This window comes from Acanthisitta chloris, unplaced genomic scaffold (assembly GCF_000695815.1).
Source record: "Acanthisitta chloris isolate BGI_N310 unplaced genomic scaffold, ASM69581v1 scaffold6215, whole genome shotgun sequence".
Classification (NCBI taxonomy): domain Eukaryota; kingdom Metazoa; phylum Chordata; class Aves; order Passeriformes; family Acanthisittidae; genus Acanthisitta; species Acanthisitta chloris.
Genome location: NW_008674204.1, coordinates 16,814 through 39,252, shown reverse-complemented (window position 1 = coordinate 39,252; position 22,439 = coordinate 16,814). Strand labels below are relative to the sequence as shown.

Sequence of the window (22,439 nt, the reverse complement as noted above, 5' to 3'; positions counted from 1 at the left end):
TGCTAATGCAAACACAGGGATTCAGTGCTCATGGGGCACAAAGTCCCATGTGTCACCAGGGTCAGGGGAGGTAGAGTTGGGCCAGTGGGCTACAGGTATGGAAGCTGGGGCCAGCCTGCACCTCTGTGCTGCTCGTGTGTCATGGGGAAACAGCACAAGAGAAGCAACTTCCACACATGGAGTAGGGATCAGCAACAAAGGACTCAAAATCAACTTCTATTGGAAGAGCACATACCCTTTTTCAATTCCTCTCTGTATGACAAATAACCAGTTAACTTGGCCTTGTTCTCTTACTCCTTTAAAACAAAAGTAGGTGCAATGAATGCTCAATCCATCAGACAATATACATGCTCGGCACACACAACCCTCATAGAAGGGTTTTGGTTGGAAGGGACCTTAAAGAACATCCAGTTCCAACCCCTCTGCCATGGGCAGAGAAACCTTCCACTAGACCAGCTTGCTGGCCCAGGAGAAGCTATTTGTGCAAAGCTTGTGCTGTCTCTCCTGGAGTTATTTCTTCTCTCTTCCTTCTACTTTTTCTCTCCTGATGCAATGTATATCCAAGATGCTTCAGAGGACTGTTTCAGTGTTTTCCTCTGGATCTGTGGGAAAGAGGCATTAGGGATGCAGCAGGGGACTGCAAAACTTCTGCCAGGCTGGAAAATGAACTGCACAGGTGAGGAATAGGAAAAGGTGCCCAGCTATCAAGCATCAGCTAGAGAAAGTGCCCAAGGAGCTCTTCCCCAGCTACAGGTGCCACTAGACAGCAGTCCCTGTAAAGAAATGTGCAGAACACTATACTCAGTGTGGGGAAGGCAGTAGTCAGGAGGGACAAGGGATTTGAAATGATTGGGATGGTCTGGAGGAGTGCAGTGATTCAAAGCTTAAAGCTGCTCCAGCAGGTCCATTAGTTAGGTGAAACAGAAGTTATGACACATTATGCAGCTTTGCAGACAAGCTGGTCTTTCATATTAAATTCATGTGACTTCTTCAGGTTATCCTGTAAAATGGCTCCTGTATGAAGAAATTTTCTAGGATAGGAGGAGATCAAAGCAATATAGCTCAGATCTTCCTGTGAGAGACCCCAGTGGAGCTGACGTAGCAAATGTCACTGTAATGCTGGCAGTATAACTTGGAAACTGGGAAGCCATCCTAGATGACCTAATAAGCCTAAGCCCAAATCCCCTGTGGTGTGAGAACCCAGGCACTTTTTGGAGTATCACTGTTCAACAGAGGCCTTGAGCTACAAACTCAGGCTTGTACCTTCAACCTAAAAGTGGGCTCAGTGTCACTGAGAGCTTGCTAAGGAAGAGCACTAGAATATTGTAATGGCAATTCCTCCAAATCTTCTCACTCAGCTTGTGCCTCTGGATCAAGATACAGCAAGCAAAGCTAGCCAAGCCACACTTAGGCTTAGGAGACCACTTCTTATCCTGAGCAGGAAGCAGCTTTTCCCACCCTGCAGAGGGGACAAGGGCAAAATGTGTTGAGGAGAGAAACATGTGGGACTCTTGGGGAGAGGTGAGCAAGTGAGTGAGTGGAAGAAAGGATAGAAATGGTGAAGAAACTAAAAGGCATCCATGGGTAAATTCTGGAATTATCTGGATTTTTTCCCTGGTATCACATTACACATATTTCTCTCAAGCCCCTTGGGAAAACAAGGCATGTAATTTCTTTCTGGATCATCCTGGAAAAGGTGAGGCTGAAGACCCTTGGATTGGGTGTGGGGGCACCTCAGGGAGGGCAGGGAAGGGGTTAGCCACTGTACAAAATCCCCATGTCAAAGGGCCTGGGGGCCCAAATGATGCACAAGGCACTCACTGTATGTCTTCATTGTCTCCTTCATAAAAGGGGCTGGGACTGGGAAAAAGGAGACAGTTTCCAGGATACTGGCCAGCAGCTGCTGGAATGCCCCGACCCCCCCCAGCCCCTACATGCTATAAGGGCAGCAGGGAGGGGATGGGGGAGGAGAGATGCATTTGTGCCCTTTTTTCTTCAGGGGTGAAAACAAGGAAGGTTTTCCTTTCAGGGGCCAGCTCAAGGCCTTCACCACTTTTCCCCACTGTAGCAATTCTCAGCTGTACATAGTAAGAAATTTTGATATGGTCAAGTCCTGATTGCCTAGGGCATAGAGATGAGAACAATCACTCCACAAATGCTGATGTATGCAAACTGCTAGAGCTTTTGTCCACATCTGCTTTGGCCCAGAGACTGTTATGGTCTGTCCAACTGTGGGATGGACTGGTTGGTAGTTAATATTTATTCTACAAGAGTACCTTAGGCCAGGGGTGGGGTGTGTCAGGACGATAAGTGTGGTGGAGAAGTATGATGGATGTGTGCTTCAACACCTCAGAAAAATTTTGAATTGAAGGTTAAGTGAACCAGAGGCAAGTGCAGAAAGAAAAACAGGGTATCCATGCTGGACAGGCAGACATGGAGTGACCAAGACCATGGAAACTGTCTCATTTTTCCCAGTCTCAGCCCCTTTTCTGTAGGAGACAATGCAAACATACAGTGAGTGCCTTGTGCATCATTTGGGCCCCCAGGCCCTTTGACATGGGGATTTTGTACAGTGGCTAACCCCCTCTCCACCCTCCCTGATGTGCCTCCATGGAGGGACCATGGAGACCTCAGGCTTGTATTGGGTCAAAAGGTAACACCAAATGCACTGATACTTCGCCAGCAGCCCCCTAAAAGTTTCGACTCCAGTCTTGGGGCATAGTATTGCAGTGATCAGCCCTGTGTCTCCTCAGGGCAAGATCACCTTACTCTTAGTGCTGTCACCACCTGATTTGCTAGAGCCACTGAATGGAGAGCCAGCTCTGCAGCACTGCAGGGAGGTCCTTGGTGTCTGAGATCAAACTCCCTTTGTCGCCTTCTGGTAAGAACCACAAAACTCAGTCCACTCTGGTTACTGTAAAACCACCTTCAAGGCATTATTAGTTATGGGATTATATCAAGGGAAGAAACACCTCTCCCAAAGAGGTTTGCATTGGGCTCTGATGGCAACAAGAGTTAGGTTTTGGTTTTTTCGAAAGGAAGTCCTCGTGATGAGGTCCTTGATGAGATCTGAGGTCCCACCCTACAGGGCTGGGAGGATTTTCTTGGCTTGAATGCACACAGAAAGGGAAGCTTTAGGGCAGGAAGGGAGAAGGGTTTTTAAAACCTTCTTTTGTGAGTCCTCCCTTTCTCTCAGGGAACTGAAGGCATGTTTTCAGGGGAGACCTGAGTTGGCAAGCCACCAGCACTTTAACGATTGCAGACACAACCATTCAAGCTGCTCTTTCTATTCAAGGAGTTATGGAGTCCCACACAATACTGGCCTCCCAGCATCTTCCTGTGCCACCTCCTGCTCGTCAAACAGGGGTAATCAAAGCCATCCCCCCAGCAAGAGAAGAAGCACTAGTTAGTGCAGCACTATTGCTTTTGGGCACAGCTTTTTGTGCTTCTCTGAGCTGTCAGAATAGGAAGGACTCTTTGCTGTAGGTCTGGTCCCCCACCCAGGCTATACTGTGGTCACATTCCTCCTGGCCATAAAGAGTTGGGGGTAGAGGGGTAGTGGGGTGGAGCTGGGGTACTGCTTCAAGTACAACATGAGGCAGCAATTTTGTTTTGTGTATTATCAGAAGAGTGCATTGCTGGAACACTTCCACATTGCTAAATTGAGTTGGTATGGCCTGGAGCTATTTGCAAAGGTTATCATTTTTGTTGAGCATTTTGTAATACTTTATGCCAGCCCACTTCTGTTCTCCCTGCCCTTGAGCAGGAGAACTGGGTTAACTTGAACCAACACTGGGGCAGGGTTGTGGACTTTCCGGCAGAAGAAATCTGGCTCATGAACCCTGAGAAATATATCTGCAAGTTGGGTTGGTTTTTTTTTTCAGTATGTACAGGACTAGGCAGGACATTTTGAGGTTAAATTCTATGCATTTATGGGAACTCTGGTAAAGCAATTGAAGTCCCAGATTTGACATGCATTAGCGTAGTTATAACCTGGTGGGGAATGTTTTCCATATTCCTTGTGTCTATTTTTGTAATGATACTAATCCTTTACATTTCTGTATCACCTTTCATTTAGGGGGACTAAAGCTGCTTTACATATGCAGGACAAAAATACAGACAGACATGACAGTGATATACCTAAAACAGATCGGAAAGTGATGTGATAAATGCAATTTCTTGAACACTTTTTGACAGCCTTGCCTCCTTTTCACCCCTATGCCTGTATGCTAAGGATTCATGCTGCTTCCAAGTGTGCACAAACACACACACACACACACATACAAACACTCATTTAACACAAACTTGCCTCCTCTTTCCCCTTTCCACTTCTCAAAAGGTGGAATTTTGGCAGGAATGATAGGAACAGAAATACTCAGACCTGGGTAGACATGACCAACTGATGAAAATTTAGCCAGATTTGTGGAAACATAAATTTCACGTGGAAGTTTGTTCAAATTATAGCAGCATTGTTGCACAGAACTTATGAAACCTTAAAAGGTCATCACTGTATAAGAAAAAGAGCTAATTCATATTAACTTAGTATCAGTTACCATCATGTTAGATGATTTAGGGCTTCTTATCAGGAAATAGAGATGAAACTTTTCAATTTAACCTGAAAATTCCTGAATTCAGGTTTGAAGTCCAAAACTTCCCATTGTATTTAAATGAGTTAGACACAGAAATATTCCTCCTAATGGGAGACTTAATATATCACCTGACTTCCCATTGTATTTAAATGAGTTAGATACAGAAATATTCCTCCTCATGGGAGACTTAATATATCACCTTCAGCCTACTGAAAGCATGAAATGACTCATGACACTCATTGAATATTTTTGAAAAGGAACTCCTTGAAAAAAATAGGATTTTGGAAGTTTCATGTTAATAAAATTCAGTATTAGACTGTTACTAATTGACCAGTCATATTTTTAGGCAAATGACATACTTGAGGCTCAGTATTGTCATGTACTATCAGAAGAAAAAATTTTATGTTAAAAAGGTTGATAATTTCCTTTGAACAGTAGAAAACAGTAATCCTGTCAAATCAATCTACAATTAGACCTGAATCATGACATTATTGTTATACAAATAACCATTTCAGATGTATTAAGAGGATTTCATTCAGTATTAATCACAGTTTTTATCTTCCTTCATCTTAGAATTTTTGGAGACAGTATGTTCTGGCAGATTTGGCTGTAAAGTAAATGGGGGGAAAATGCAATTTTCTGTCTCCTAAAATATCCTCTGTGATTGATTTTTTGAGGGAAACTTGCATGGCACAATCCTCACATGCAGATCTGCAGCATGTAGGGCATGTGTATTTTGTGCAGGACATCCCATAGCACTTTTAGGACTTGAAACAGCTGGAAAACACAGGCAAAACACCCCACTGACTCTAAAAAGTGACATGAGCTATTGCACAAATGTAACCAAGATATCTAACAAATGCAACAAGAATGACTTTGTTATGCTGTCTAGTCCAAAAAGCAATGCTTTTAGCATGTGTTGTTCAGAGGAGCCTTAGCTGTGCTTGATCACTTCCCCAATAAGCTGTTTAAACACGAGGCATTAGGCTAGAGAGCTGAGCACTTTCACAGAGGATGGGGGTTAACAATTCACAGTACTAAATCCTGTTTGATCTGCTGAGAAATTCAATCCAGCAGGAGCATGATTTTACTTAACAACACATTGGGCAAGGAGGTTGCCAGAGGTGGGATGTTTTTCTCCTAGCTGAGGTTGGACTGCCAGAGCTGGGCTATATGACACTGCATGGAGTCCTGCTGTCCCCATTCCTCATGGTCCTGCTCCCTTGTGCTGTGTGTTTAACACATGCACATGCATTCATGTCTGAGCTTCTTTTTTTCTGGCAGCTGCTGTAGGTGAGTTGTGGATACATTTTTGGAAGTCTCCCAAGGCCCAGATACTCCCAGCCCACAAGAAGGAGCCTCATTCTCCAGATGGAAGCTCCCCAGCTGAGAAATGTACCATTAACAACTGAAGAGAAGCTGCACTTTTCCCCAGTGTGCTGCTGCACAGATCCATGCTATGCATGCCTCTGAGTGCTGCCTGTCAAAGCCAAGAGCATAAGGGAGCTACATAGACAGTATTTTCCTCTTGTGCACAGCTAACCCCAGGCTATTGAGTGTGTGCTTCCTTGCAATGTGCTAGAGCTGTGGCTTGGAGAAGAATGGAAAAATCTGTCAAAATTTTGCCATTTAACAGAAAGCTGGGTGAGTTCCCTTGCTTTTAATAGAATGTACCTTTCTTTTGCTGCTGCTAATGCAGAAAGCAGCTGATCATATTCCGTGGGACTCGCGTTATTTTTATAGCACTTTGTCTTTGGAATAAAACAGAGCATATTGCATGTGAAGAACAGCAAGGATCTTATGGTGGAAGATAGGCCATGGATTCCCATGGATGCTCTTTCCTTCCTCCAGAGACCTCTGAGAGAAGCTGAGTGCTATGCTGTACCATCAGAGACATAGAAGCTCCTTGAAAATAGAAAGGATTGCCATTTGTCACTTTAAAGTGCATTCAACAGGCACTTGCCTATTTGGGGTTGTTAGAACGTTTTGTCGTGCACTTGTGCAACACCTCGTCCTGATTCATAATTGCAGCTCTTTGCTGTAATACAAACAGTGATGATAAATTAATGTCTGGCTTGGCAATATTGCTACAGTCTCTAATTCTGAGAAAGTGTTTTTGTTTAGAGAAGAGAAATCAAATAGCAGATTCCACTGTCTCTCACCCTTCCTGTCTGTGAACAAGTTAGTCCTTGTTGTAAAGCCTGTGTAACTTGCTATGAAGGTGAAGGCACTGGAAGCCCCCAAACCTTAAAATAAAGCTATCACTTCAGTAGTTATATTTTGGAGAATATTTTTTACTAGTAAACTATTTCAAAAGGAGAAGGAAAGGGTTTCTTGAAAACCAAAGGTTTCACAAGTAGCAAGAACCAGAGCAGGCAGAGGTTAAATGCATTACAAACATGATGCTTCTACCAAACCCAAAACCACCAGCACAGAAGTAGAAATACACTGTTCCCTTCCCAAAATCTGGGTCTGTTTCCATATATGATGTAGAGTGGACAGTCAGAATCCCTGGATAACGAGCCTTGTCAGCTGTGCTCTCACAAGGCAAACGCTGCTTCCCCAGGCTGCTCAGCCTGAACTCACATAGCACTCTGGCTGAGACCAAGAAGATGACTGGCATTGCTCAGAAGTACCTTACCAAAAATAAATGGCCATGGAGCCATGGAGCCACTGCTCTCCAGTCTTGCTCTCAAGGGCTCAATGAGTTTCCTTGAGACACAAAAATCAACTGCCAAGTAGCACTCCTGGCCCACAGAAGTGGTTGCATCGGTACACTCTCTCAGAAAGGACCATGTGCTGCTGCCTTCAGGTTGAAGAACTTTCCAAGCATGTATTTCTGCCTATGCTACAAAGAGCCATGGCAGGCAAGGGCTAGTAATGTACTTATCATTGTTTTACATGTAATGCATGTATCTGGAAATGATCAAGAATTCATACATTAATTTTGTTCAGTGCCCTCCCTGCCTTAGTGAGAGCAAAGGCAGGGAGCCTTTGCAAGACTCATTTGATACCTGCAAACTTGTGGATAGAGGTAGAGACCTGGGAGAAATGAAAGGAGTATCCCATCATGTCTAGAATCTGTGAAGTTATAGACAGCAGAGGGATAGCCAAGACAGCAGGATGCACAGAGTGCTTACACATGAGTGGAGGAGTGAAGACAGCATGGGTAGCCATACCTCCACTTTATATATCCCAGCTGCTGCTCTCTGGGTAAGCTCAGCTCACAGACCACAAAGTCTGCATGACAGCACAGCAGCTGGGAGATATAAAGGCAGGGATTCAAATGTAGTGTGTATTTTAAAACATGAAAACACTGCAGCAGAGTCCAACCCCTCCTGGTCCTTTCCCCTGCTCTGACTACCTTCAGCGCCATTAATCTCAAGGAAAAACTAGATTGGCCTTTGAGCTAGGGCTTTCCCCTCTGATTACAGTGTTTGGACTATGCAGTGCCGGCTAAGCCGCAGATGCTAGAGCTGTGTGTCAAAGGCACTCCCATCCCCGGCTGGAGGATGCTATGTTAAGGGACTGCCACCTGGCAGTATCTTCAAGGAACTGCAAAAACTCTTCACAGAGATGGAGGTTGGTGAGCATCAGCCTGCAGGGAGACTTGTGGATGTACTCAGGAAAGAGAGATCAGATCTGGTTGAGCTAGACTGGTGTTGCTGCTACTGGGACTGCTACTCTGATAAAAGACACTAAGCCAGTGAAACATTTGATATGATCACCATCTTATCAAGGACTTTCCCACTTGGTTAAAAAGTTGTTCTTCCTTTGAGAAAAATCTCACCATTTTCCTTCTCTTACTTCAACTCGGCTGAACATGCCTGATCTAGCTGTACTCAGTCATGGTCCTGTTTCAGGTAAAAACTAAGATATTGATTTGTGAAGATACACCTAGGGAGGCAGATCTCACCTTGTTCCCACTCTTCTAGTTAAGCAGAGAAGACCAAAGGTGGCAACAGTACTGATAAGTGGCATGGGATGAAAAGAACAATAAAATAATCTCCCTTGGCCATGACCTGGTAACACATCTTCTTTCATTTTGAAGTCTTCAATATTGCCCCCTTACCTGCACTATTCTTTCCTTTTCTTTTGTCTTGTGACATGCTGGTAGATGAAACAAGAGCATCTTCTAAACAAATTCTCTGATTTTCCCACAGGTCAGGCAGCTTGCTTAAAGCTGTCTAAACCAGCTGACTTTGAAAGGGAGCATACAGCAAGCAGGAAGTAATTTCTCTAACATTCCAGAAGACTTCGGTTGTCCTACCCTTTGGAAAGTGTCCTCTGCTACCCAGTGTCATAGGAAACAAACTTTCAAACTTTTATTTATGAAGAGACCTGCACGAACAAGACAAATGTAAAGCTTAGCTGAGCCCAATAGCCTTTTGCCAGCAGTTGTTGCTATGCTTGGCACATGAAGGGCTCTTGACCAGGTAGTAGTTAGGTTGGTTATCTTTTCATAATTTATGTACAAATTTGCATACAGAGAAAAACTCAAGAGAGATTGAGAGCTCGAGAGATTGAGTCCCTTTTAATTTTTAAAACCATCACAAACAGTGGGTTAATGCCCTGGACAACATCACTAACACAGTTTCATCTGTGACCTCAAGACCATTGCTGGATGTGACAGCTTGACTAAGCCTGCTGAGTCAAGAATGCCCTGTGTGTGCTCATACATTGAATCTAAGAAGAAGTTGGTCAATGAATACTAAATGAACATTTTTTTCAAGAAAGTTATGAAAAAATCCTACTCTGCCATTTTCACAAGTCATCTGACAGACACCAGTCTGGGGCCAGAGCTGGTGACCTAGATGTGAAAGTATCTGTGTACCCTCCTGCAGATTATCTGTGACTCCCAGATCCCTCTCATCTCCCAAACATTTTGGAGCTGAATTCAGTGGGAGGACTGTTTATGACTTACCAGTCTGTGTGTGCATCATCAATCACCAGGAGGATCTTGGGTTTCTGGGCCACGGGTGGTGTGGGGCTGGCTGAGTGGTCAATCAGTCCTGCAGCTGCTTGTGTGGTTTGCTTCATGGCACTGGAGATGGAGCTGAAGAAGCTGGTGCCAGTAGATGGAGAATGCGAGGGCTGAGGTGGCTGTGGATGCTTTCTCTCCATGGCAGGAGAAACTGGGGAGCTTGTGGAGTTGTCAGGGCGCTGCAAGTCCATCATGTAGCCATTGGGCAAATTTGCCACAAAACTGCTGTCTGAGAGACGCCGCCGGAGGAAATTCATTGTTGCAGTGTTGTGTGGAGACCTTCTCAGCAAGAGCAAGCCTGATCAATGGTGTCACCAGTCCAAGGGGATGTCTTTGTGTAGGTTTGGGTACCTCCTTACAGTCCAGGCAGGCAGGCTTTCCCCCTTGAAATCCTGCTGGAGAAATATGCCTTATTTTTCCAGCTATATTTTCTTTCTCTCCTATGGGATGAGAATCAAAGACATATATATGAGATACATACCGTGTCACTGGGATAAGAAAAACCCTTTTGGTCTCTTAGTTGCATGTTTTAACAGGAGTAAAAAGGACTACTGGTTGCTGTGCATTGTGCTACACTGGTACAGTCAAGCAGGTAGGACAAAGTGTGTTTCATGTCTCTCTCTCGTCACCAAATATTTTCTTGTGTGTACAGACCACCTTGCACTGACTTAGGGGCTAATCATTCTATAGCTGTTCACTGTGGAGAAAGAAAAATTATTCTGATTATAAATGTTAATTTTAAAAAGAGAGACAGCTAATTTCTGGCATTTTTCATGTTAAAAATAACACATACTTGTTACAGAATAGCCAGCAAATGATCTAAATGCATAAAAAGTTGTATCAGCTTTGGCAGGCTTGTAAGTAAGCTCTGAACTTAAGGAACAAATGTCCTCGATTCAAGCAGCATGTAGAAAATACATACCATAAAAATTCCCATACATATTTTGATCAAGTTCAGTGGCAGCTTCAAACTGCTTGTTTCTGTCCCTGCTGCTCTCTGCACTCAAATTTGAACTCTGAGCCAGGTGCATGTAGTGGTTGATTGCTAGATAACATCTGATTTTACAGGTTCACTTGTAGAATTTTTGCAAGTTCTCAAAACTAGAAGTTTGGCTGTTTAATCTTCACATCCTTTTTTCCCCCTCTCTTGTTGGTTTTTGGGTTTCTTTGTTAAGAAGAAAGGTCTCTTATTCTGCTCATTTCTTCAAGTGTGAAATATAAGTATTTGACTCTTCTCCCTTGACCACAGTATGATGACTTTGTTTTTACTTGAATACTAAGTATTTAAGCAGTAAAATAATCTCACAGAGTTTAGAAAAATTTTCACCTGTAGGCACAGCCTAGAAATGAGATTTCCAAGTAATTTCCCAAGACCTTTTATCTACTGAGACAGCCCTTGAGTCTTGGTTGATGAGATTTAGAGGAAAACCAAAAGAAATGTATTGCTGGCAACATACGAATGTTTTTGAAGTCATATATCTGCAGCAACAAGACTATGCATCAAGTGAGATGAACCACATGCACTCTTGGTATTGTTTAAATCATGCCCTAACCCCTTCAACTCTTTTTGAATGATTCCCTACAAGTGCTGGAGCTCCTTGCCTTCACCTGACTGGTCTGGCCTCCCTCCAAGCTTATGCACTTGTCCCAGTCTCTGATTGCTGCCTGATGGCAGAAAACTCTCTTCTCCCAGTTTGTCCAAGTCTGCTCGGTGTCTGTGAATCTCCCTCCTGGAGATGTGGGTGAGTGCTCATGGAGCAATCTAATAGCTTTCTTAAAATAAGGTCTCATTTATTTCCACCTTATAGAGATTTACAAAGCTTTACAGACCTGGATTCAGACCTGTCCATGTCCGTACCTCACTTGGTCCACAAACCCTTAGGGAGGCTCAGATGAGCCTACCTTCAAGTAAGCATTTACAAAGAGCCCCTTGGCACATGTCTCCCAAATCTTGTCATTCATCACTACCCCAACCCCATGGGCATAAGATCATTCTGGGGCAGAGGGCTCCCTGCTGAAGCTGCTGACGTTGACTTATTAGAGTCAGTTTTCTTCTGATTTCTCAGCCCTGGCAGTGCAAGTCCTCTGACTTTGCTGGAGCCTGGAGTCAGCTTTTTGTCCCCCCAGGGAATAGCTCAGGAAATCTTGAATGACTTCCTGCCAAATTTACAGTCGATAGCATATCTTGAGGTATTGTGCTGACTTCCCCCCTGGTCCTGGCGCACCCAGTGACTGCACAACATCAGTGAACACACACACCCCAGTGAGTGCTTTGGTAGCACTGACTGTTTATGCAGCAGTTGTTCCAAAATCAGGTAACAGACAGTATCCATGAATTATGAGATAGCTACTCACCTCATACATACACCCACACAGCACTTGGCCTACTGCAGTAACTGCGAGTGTTAGCACAGAGCCATCCACTGTTGCCTGACCAGGATGACCCAGGTGGTAGACCCTATGTAGTCTTTGGGGGATAAAAATGGGTAAAAATGTGCTACACTGTCCTCTGCTCAGACTTGTGTTTTCTACTTTGCATAAAACAAATGAGAAGAATCCCTTCACTTTTATAGCAGTCCACTCAAGCATAGGTTCAGTCCTGGATAAGAGGAGCATCCCAGAGATCTGTCTGCTCTCATAAGTGTCCAAATGTTATCCTGCTACTGTCTGCAGAAATTACATGTGCTCTTTCCTAGGACGTTGGTGTTGACTGGCAAGAGGTGTGACCTAAGTTCAATACTGGTCTTGGGAGGAGCATCTTTTGCGCAAAATTCCTGCCCCTTGCACACTTTGCAGATCGCAGAGCAGCTGGTTCCTGCTGTGGCAGCTCTCAGCCACGGGAGGGAACCTGGTCCCAGCCATACAGGCTGGACAAGGCTCTTTTCTCAAGCCAATATCCTTGGGACAGGATCATGGAAGACTTGAACGCTTGTGAAGGTGCTTGCATGGCTGCTGCCTCCTCCACGAGATTTGCACTCTCCAAATTAATGTGAGCTCCTTGCAAAACATCAGCAAGTAAAGCAATGGGCAAATGTCTCTTCTCTGCCCTGCACTGAGGGACGAAGGGCATGGGGACATGGAGCATAGGGTATCCCAAAGCTGGGTAGGGCTAGAGTACTCCATGATGTGCCTGGAAGGCACACAGGTTTCCTCTGCAATGGAGCTTCCCAAACTGTGACCACACTAAACAATTTATCATACTTATTTCAAGGCCATGACCACACACCTCCTGGACCCTTTTAAACAGCAATATTTACAGTGACTCATCAGTTTTTTCCACCAGTGGTTTAGTAGTGGAAGATGTTGATACTGGGAGCTGGCAAAATTCTCTTGTCTAGAGAGTTTGGGATGCTGCACTTAGTCTGGCCTTTCCCTCTGCTGGCTGGCACTGCTTCTACTAGCAGCTAAGACTGGGCTGTGTGCCTTTGGCTTGGGAAGGAAGGAGACAAAACCTAAGCAACTGACGTCACAGGGAAATCTCCCTCCAGCAAAGCCTGCAGAGGCTAAATTCAAACAGGATGATATTGCTGCAGCAGAGAGTAACACCTATCTCCACCCTGGGGTTCCTGTCAGGAACATTAATTTCGAGTCTCTCAAAGTGATGGCACAGACTGGTCTCTTCTCATTATGTATATTTTTTCTAATGGTCCGGGTAATGTAATTAAAATAGATTTTTTAAATTAATTTTTTCTTTTAAAAATGAAGTTATTGGTGGCTTCGCTGTATTGATTTGTTGATTGCCATCAGTGCTGCCATAGAGGATATCTTCTCTGCAATGGGAGCAGTGTAACCTGCCAGCAGATTCTTTTGCTTACTGGAAAACCTCATGGTCTGCTTTTGCATCATGCACGCTTGCTGTTATTTTACTTGCAGCAGCAAGCTTTTTCATACAGGCACAGGCTGAGTAGGTTAGGACCTCATTTTCCTACTGCTTGAAACTCCCTGTGGACTTCCTGAGGGCTCAGCATGTCAGGCCAAATCTGGCTCTATGCTGCTCTCATGCACCACAACATCCAGCCAGTGTACATACAGATCCTACCCTAGCAAGTGATCAAGGCTGTAACTTCAAGGAAGCCAGGAACTTACACCTCCATCAGAAGCAAGACAGTCTTCTGAGTGGGATTTTGTCACTCCAGAGCCACAGGTAGGAGAGCTGCTGGCTCAACATCATCAAGTTGTACCTTGCCTGTGTACACCAGTGTCTTCCTATGGCTCACATGGAGACACATCACCTACTTAATGCTGTGCCAGGCACAAACCTGCCCACAGGAAGGGAGCCTCCTGCACAGCTGGAATACAGCCCATGGACTGCTTCTAGGCAAGGCAACAACTCCTGTTGCGTTTCTCTAGTTGCAATACAGCATCTGCTTCCCACCATGCAGGAGTAACCTGCCTCTGTGTGAAACAGCTGCTCCTGAAAGCTAACTGAGAGGACAAGGCATCTGGGCCATAGAGCTGCAGGTCAGGGATCTGGGCTGCATGTCAGGATGCAGAAATAACTAATGAGGCACAGGAGAAGGAGTGAGTCCTGAGAAAAGAGAGAAGGCAGGAGAGAGGGGAAGAGAAGGAGGAGGAAAAGGTGCAAGCAGAAAGGGAGGAAGTAAGCAGGAATCGGCTTAACCGAAAGACAGTGCAGGAACATACAGAAATCCCAACAATAAGAACACAGTTAGGAAATAAAAAGAAAACAATGTGAGCAACTAAATGAAGCAAGAGGAAGGTCAATTAGAGCTGACCTTGAAAGCAACAGCAAAGAGGCTGGCACTGTCAGCCCCTTACTAACACACAGTTAAACTTCCTGGCTGATATTTTCAGAAGGCAAGGGAGGATAAGCAAACTACTCACTCAGCACACTGACAGCAGCCAGGCACCTACCTGCTTTCTGTCAAGCATATACTCCATGGAGATGCAAGTTGTCTCAGAAAACCTGTTGACATGTGTTAGAAAACAAGAACAAAATGTTCACTTAAACCTCTTGTTGGGTTACTTTCTGATGTGTGGCAGCATCCAGAGGGAACCAGACTCTCCTGGCTGATAGCTGGTTGCTGTGCTTAGATTTCCCCTGAGCTTGTTATCTTATGCTGTCAGGTAATGAACTGAAATGGCCATGCCACCCTGTTTCTGATTATTGCTCTTAACAGCCTCAACAGAGCAATGCTGGGGGTGGCAACATTGAAAACCAATGCAGAGGGGTTATCCTCCCACCTCACCATAAGGACTGCACACTTACTTCTGCCCCATGGTGGATAGAAAGGGGAGGGGAAGCTCCTGACCTGGAGGAGACCTGACCTTTCAGAGAGAGGAAGGCAAGAGATTATTTTTTCTTTTCAGGCTTTCAGTGCTTCACCCTGAATGGCTTCAGCATTCCCAAACTTGGCATAGCTTGGTATTTCTTGGAAAGAACTGAAAGCAGAATAAAGCAATTAGTTCTGAAATTAATTAGAATTTTTGTTGAGTTTTCCCTTCATTTGCCACAGTTTTGGACTCAAGAGGCTCACATCTTTAAACATTTTTGCCATTTTTCATCACCAGATGAAATTCCATAAATTAGGAAATTACAACAATATGGGTTAGAAAAAGAAAGGTAAAAGGGGATCCAACCAAACACTCCATGTTTTGTAAACCTGATGGATATACTAAAAGTGGTGTTCAAGGCCAGCCTGGATGAAGCCTTGAGCAACCTGATCTAGTGAGGAGGTGTCCCTTCTCATGGCAGGGAGGGTTGGGACTAGATGATCTGTAAGGTCCATTCCAACCGTTAAATTCTATGATTCTATGAAAATTCTATGATAAGGGTTGGAAAGACTGTATGCCATCCTAAAGAACAGAGGAAGGCAGAATTTCCAGGCTGGTATTCAGTTTGCAGAGAGCTTTCCCAGGCATCAGCACCACAATACAGCTCTAATGTGTATACTGGTTTAAATTTTACCAAGCATGTAAAACTACAGCACACATTCCACCTAAAATCAGAGGGGTTTTTGCATCCCAGTGCCAGATACGCTTCTGGAAGTTGTGTATCTGACACCAGCAGAGCCATGCTGTGCCTTTGAGACGGGTGGAAGAAGTCAGGACCCTGCAGTTTGAAGGGGTGCCAAGGCAGGGGAGCAGAAACAGCATGCCATCAGGACAGTGATGCTACCTGCTATGTTTTAGACAGTTGCTACTGGAATAACAGATTCATAGAATCATATCATAGAATCATAGAATTTAAGGGTTGGAATGGACCTTACAGATGATCTAGCCCCAACCCTCCCTGCCATGAGCAGGGGCACCTCCTCACTAGATCAGGTTGCTCAAGGCCTCATCCAACCTGGCCTTGGACACCACCAGGGTCGGGGCAGCCACCACGTCCCTGGGAAACCTGTGCCAGTGTCCCACCACCCTTAGAGTAAAAAACTGTTTTCTAATGACTAACCTAAACTTCCCCTCTTTCAATTTGAATCCATCACTCCTTGCCCTGACATTGCAGTTCCTAAGAAAGAGTCCCTTTCTGGCAGTCTCTTGTGCATTCAGTTTCTCGATTTAGAGTGATCGTCAGAGATGGCAGGATGTGTCTTTGTCAGAAGTGAATCACTTCACAAGGTTCAATATGCTCATTAAGCCACTGATACATATAAAGGAGCAATGATTCCACTGTGTTACTGCTGTATTCCTGTAGACTTCCAAAATTCTTCTCTACTTTCTTGTGTGCCTATCTAATTGGAAAAGTCTAAACTTCACAAATCTTGTGTGTATTTTCAGTTTGCAAAGCTGTCAGTACTTTCTGTAGGGCAATTTCTTTATAGGGGGTTTGCCTTATCCCCTGAAATTACTGGGTGTGGGCATACCAAACTAAAGGCAAATGGCATTGTTTCCCAAGAGCTACACCCCAGAGAAAAAATGAGTTAGTCTGTCTCCTCCTTTGCCTAGGAGTTCATAACGGCAAGTGATGAAAAGAAGGCAGGGGAAAAAAATCTAAAATGACAAAATGTGGCTGTAAGATCATCAGACTTTCAAGTAGATTGCAAATTAAGATGACTAAAGCCATGAACAATAATGACAAATTTTCTAGTGAAAAATAAATCTGAATATTATGATAATGCTCTCTAGCTCTAATACCCTCAAGAACAAATTATGATGTGCTACTTCTTGGAAACAATACATTATTTCCTCATTTTATTTTCACTTTGGAAATCCTGTTGGTGTTGTCTCAGTGGTAATCTCCTTGTCAATGAGCTTACAGAGGCCTTTTGTGGCCTGTGTCTGTTCAATATCAATACTTGCTTATCAGCAAAGCCAGACCCAGCTCAACTGGAGTAGTCACTGTGGGGCAAAGCTATCTTGTGCTAATCCCTGAATACTATAGAGCCATCTCCATCTGAAAGTCGGTTGAGTTGGCATACTGTCTCCATCTCTTATTTCCCAAGAGTATTGTGGTCATTCCCACCCCAAGTGATAGTGACACTAATGCTTCCATTAAGGCTAATACTTACACACATGCCAAAGTGGCTCCTCATGATTACAGTAAAGAAAAGCAGGAGACAGCAGTACAAACCAGGGAATTTGTAGAGATAAATGCTCTGCATATTAAGTGGATGCAGTTGTAAGAAGGAAGCAAACAGAGCTCTGAAGCCCCTGTCTTTTTCCTCCCCAATCTTAAATCTGACGCAGTTCATGTTGTGTGTTGTGAGACATGCTCCAAGTTTCCTGCAGCAACCGTACAAGTCCTGATTTCATGGTGATAAGAGTGAATGCAGCACCAGACAAGCCATTAATAGAGCAGGGATTTCCTTCAGCTGAGAGATGTGCTGCTTTGAAGAGTGCTGATCTGAATAAAATCAAGAAGCTGGCTGTATTTAATATGTAGGGCCTGCCAATATGCATTAGGGTTCATCCAGATAAGAGATGCCTAAGGGACTGACAACTCACAGGGTCTCAGAGGAAACTGCAGCAGCCTTTCCAGTGCTAATGGGGCTCCTGCCTTGATTATGCTCACATACTCTTCCTCATTCCTGTGCCACTTTCTTTCTAATGTATTTCAGTTCTGCCACAATAGACTGGTTATTCAAAATGCAGGGAAACAGAATATTTTGCTACTATAGTGTGAACTGGGCATGTTGTGGGGAAAAAAAAGTGCTATGGGCTGTGAAAGGGAAGAAACAATTCATTAAGAGATTATAATACACATCAAATAGATAGTTATTAATTAAAAGATGATGCTAAGAAGGATTTTCTGTTTGGAGCACAAATGGTATTACTTTTGATATGTTTATAAGACAAAATTCAATTGCATATTTCCGGATAACAAATCTTCAAACACAATTCTTGCATAATTGCCTCTAACTCATTTTAAGATGCCACAAAAATTCAACTTCTTTCCCAAATGTTCTATGCTTCTAGGGATTAATAAGTTTTCCTTCAAACATCTGAAGTCTTCTAAACCATCTGTAGTGCTAGAATATTCCATCTAACTTTTGCTGCCATTTGCATCCACCTCTTTTCTACCCCTTACATCATTCCAGGCACCACCACATACCAGTTTCCCAGATTTTCCTCGTATGGCATGGAACCCCTTATTGTTCACTTGAGATTTGCTTAACCTGATGGTGTAACCAGCAGATACCTGGAGAAATAAAGCCTATAATTTGCCTTTGTGTGGCTCATTTGCTTTCTAACCATATGTGCTCATCTCATGTAGCAGCACAAAGGAATGAATTAGCCAAGAATTTGAGCTCACTTACTGGTTTGTTTTGATGATGGAAGAGAAAGACAATGTTGCTGCACTTTGGGCAAGATTTCTGACACAGTAGTAAGATAACTTGATGCCAAATTCTTTCACATCAGTAGAAGTGGTGGGAGATTGACTGGCTAGACTATTCCCTGCAAAGAGAGAGAATATGAGGACTGGTAAACCTTCATCTGAAGCTCTGCAAGGGTCCTGCTGGCTATGTCTGCTGACATTTGTAGGAGATGTTTTTCTTCCCTCTTTTGTGCATCTTTGCTATTGATCACATGGAGACACATGAAAAGCTGTGTGGGTTTGTGGAACACCTTCCTTTTGCTCACAACCATGTACCCACACACTTCTCACCCCAGCAAGGGTGACAATCCCCCATGCCAGAGCTGGACTGAGCACCCCAGTCTTTGTGCCATTGCCAGTGCCTGTCTGTAAGATCCTGCTCTAGTATGGTTTCAGGTTGGAGCTGCAAGCCAAATGTAGTCGTGGTGCCAGCAGGAGCCTGTGCAGGACAGCCAGGGGGTAGGTGTTTTGCTTCCTTATAATAAAGCATCTGGCCAGGTTTCAAATGCCCTTTAAGAATTTATGTTGTCACGTAGGGATACTGTCTTGACTAAGAGTTGTATCACCAGAGGTGCACTGCTAAAATTAGACTGTAGCTTTTAAAAACCCAATGATAAATTACATCACTACCTTACTTCACTAACTGTCCTTAATCTAGTTGTCTTCTCTCCTGGTTCCTGACTATCCTGTCTTTGTACTCATGCTGGATGGTGTTGGAGCTCTCCAGAACTGGCTCCAAACACCAGGAGTTCCAGTTTGATGTTTAGGCAAAAAAAGCATCAGAAAATACAATACATGAGTGTGGGAACTAGATTAGATTCTGGACCCACACAAAGTCCTGAGGGATCAGGCTGGGAGGCTGGGCCCAGAAATGGAAATAAAGTATAATATAATTTTAACAGTCTTCTGCCATTAGCCTGGGAAAAGATCACTCAGTGTCCGTGCCCTGGTTTCCTCATTTAAGAAGACAAGCTTTATTTTGCAGAATACAGAGATACTGCAAGGCTCAGCTCACATGCCTCCATGCTCCACCACTGAGCCAAGCATCAGCAGCTTCAAGAGCTCTGGTTCTCCTGCTGATCAACATCTGAATCACAAAGCTTTTAAGGGTTACAAAATTGATCAGCCTTATTTAAGACCCCAACCACGAAATCTTTCAAAGGCTGGAGAATTTGTAGCCACCATGAATGGGGGAAAATAAAACTTGGAGGAAAAAATGTGGCACTTAGAACCATTTTGTAATGGGGAACATAAAAAAATCTGCATTGCTATTTTAGGTTTTCCTTCTCCGATAGTTTCAGAACTTCTTGCACAAGGAAAGGAGAGAAGGAAGGGGTAGAGGGGAAGAGAGAGCATGTGGTGGCTCTGCAGCTGGACAGCCCAAGCAGGGTGCTGTGGGAGGAACTTGAACTACACGCTCTTGCAGGGTACACACACAAATACGGCATGACTAGCTGGTTCCAGAGAGCATGAGCATTGCAGCAGGCAGAACAGAATGGAGACATCCTAAAAAACTTGCACAGAAACTATGTGAAAGCCAAACTGAGCCCTCACTTTCTGCATCTGTGTCCTGACTAGCAGGACAGGTAGGCAGTTGCTATTTATGTGTAGTTATACAATGACTAATGATAGAAGAAGCATTGGAAAGTATTCCTATTCATCTCTAGGTCAATCTGCATTTTTCAAAGCTAAGTGGTGCTGTCCCACAGGACTGAATCTTATGGACAAAAGCCACTTTTACTGTGGATATGTATTTACAGAAAAAAAATATATACTCAAGTGTAGACTGTAAGATCAGCTGAAGCAACCAAAACAAACTCAACAGAACTCTGAGTCACAGCTAGAGATTTGCCTCACTCTGCTAGGTTTTCAACTCTCACCCAGACAGAGTGCTTGTGCCCTCAGGATCATAAAGGCCAGAGATTTTAAAGTTTTCTGGCCACCTGGTAACAACAGCATCACTTGGTCATCCCTATGCAGGCACTAGACTGATTTGAAAAACCCCCACAAACAAAACCAAAAAAAGAAACCCCAGAGCACAACTTCTTAGCTCCAGGATTTCAGAGTCTGGCATGGATGGGAAGGTGTTAACTACAGCAGGTTCAGGAAGTGTGTTTATTCCCTGCAGCTTTGCACAGAGGTATGGACTCCCTGTTAAGAGGATGAGCCAAATTCTGCCTGTGCAGACATCTGCCTGTGCAGATCAAGAGGATGAGCCAAATTCTGCCTGTGCTTGCACTTGCATTTTCAGTGTTTTCCATAGGACTGAGCTGATGTTCCTGCATGTTGCAGTACAACAGCCAGTGCACTAAAACACACAAAACATTATTCTCTATTTCAAGACTGCACCTAAAAGGAAAGCGATCGTATGGATTTTATGGATAGAAAGAGTGGTTCTTTTCTCTATATTTTTTTTTCTAATGAACTTTTTCCTTTAAGCAAGTCACTAACTACATAAATAAAGCATGGAAAGGCTAAATTAGGTCAAGTCTGAGAGAGACTGACTTGCATAGTGATATAAATACAGATTGCAGAGGTGTTCAATAATATACAAAGTAAGTGCAGCAACTGTTTAAATCTACCTGAAAATCATATTACTTTTTAACATGGAAGAATATAGAGAGTTCTCAGCTCAAATGAATACTGCTAATGTCACTGGAGCCCAGTTTCACTGCACAAACTGTTTTAAGATACACAGAAGGTATTAATTGTGTAAGAAAGTAGTGTATCAATTACCTTTTATAAATAAGCCAGGTTAGACACAAGGACCTCTGTCTCCTTTCCCATCTACTTCCATGCAAAACCAGCAACCAAACATGACCCAGTGATGGGGTTGGGAAAATCTGGTATCATGACTGAACTTCATCAAAGCAGCGATTCAACCTTCACATGTTGGTGATAGACCCTGTACATCTGCATATATTTTTCTGAGTGGCAGAAACAACCCTGGTGAAATCACTTCATGTGAGAATCCAAATGTAAAACCAGGGCAAGAGAGGGTCATATTGTGAGCACCAATAATGTCCCCTGCATGATAACAAATACATAAAAATCCATCACTATTATCAGCTTAATCACTTGCTCTCATCTTGCTTCAGCTCTCCATCATTAGTATCTCATTCTGAAAGAGGATAATTGCTTTGGATCTCTTCAATTACTACTAAAGCACTGCAGAGCACTTGTAAAAAGTCAAATGGATTTGAAGATGAGGGTCACTAAGCTTGGCCTCCCACACAGCACAACTTATGTAGTTTCTCCTGACTCCTCCAGTCATTAGTTTATCATTTCTGATTGAAAAAACTACTCCAAGACTAGTTTGTAAATACTCACCAGCTGGTCCAAACCAGTCCTGTATCTAAGCCATAGCCACTAGAGCAAGCGCAAAGTAGCAGCTCCCTGAAAGTCTGAGTGAAGAAAACAGTGTTTTGTCCCAGCTTCAGCAGGGCCTGCATGACCATATGATACCCCACTGAACTTTCTTTGATAGCAAGTGGTAGCAAGGCTGCAGACTTTGATCAAACTCTTGGTCTTGCTGGCACCTCCATGCAATCACAGCACCTACCTGATGCTCCTTAATACTAACAAAGGAGCAGAAGGAACCTTTTGGCAAGAGAAACTCCAGTGGAAAACCTAGTTAGAAACTGAGGATTTCCACCTAGTAAGTATAGCATCTGCTCTGTGTTAGCAAAGATGTGTGAGTTTTGCCAAGAGGAAGTGCAGAACCTGTTGGTAGTTTAAATGGACACCCTGGTTGTATTTTGTGTTTCAGAAATGCTCTTCAGAGGCTCAAAAATATTTATTGCTGATGATTATTGGTTATGATCCTGAGCAACCTGGTCTAATGGAAAGCATCCCTGCCCATGATGGAGGGTTGGAATTGGATGATCTTTAAGATCCCTTCCAACTAAAACTATCCTTTTATTATTTCATCTCTCCCACCAGTTGCTAGCCCTGACCATACCATGAAACAGGCATGTGCTATGCTTTATTTAAAAAAATCAGAGTTCTCCTTACCTGCCTATAGCCCTTGATGCTCTGTCATATAAAAACATGCACTTAGGAGGTTAGACAACTGAAGAGCCTATTC

General features: G+C 43.7%; 1 protein-coding gene across 1 annotated transcript in view; it reads right to left on the bottom strand.

The window, feature by feature from the left end:
• The window catches only part of LOC103802716 (synapsin-3-like), a gene marked incomplete at its 3' end in the record, with an annotated part of 39,754 nt that extends 29,924 nt beyond the window's left edge, over window positions 1–9,830 (bottom strand). Inside the window, exon 1 of the mRNA XM_009075234.1 lies at window positions 9,514–9,830. Coding sequence (XP_009073482.1) covers window positions 9,514–9,830 — 317 coding nt within the window. The remainder of the gene's footprint in view (window positions 1–9,513) is intronic.
• Between the last annotated feature and the right edge of the window lie 12,609 nt (window positions 9,831–22,439).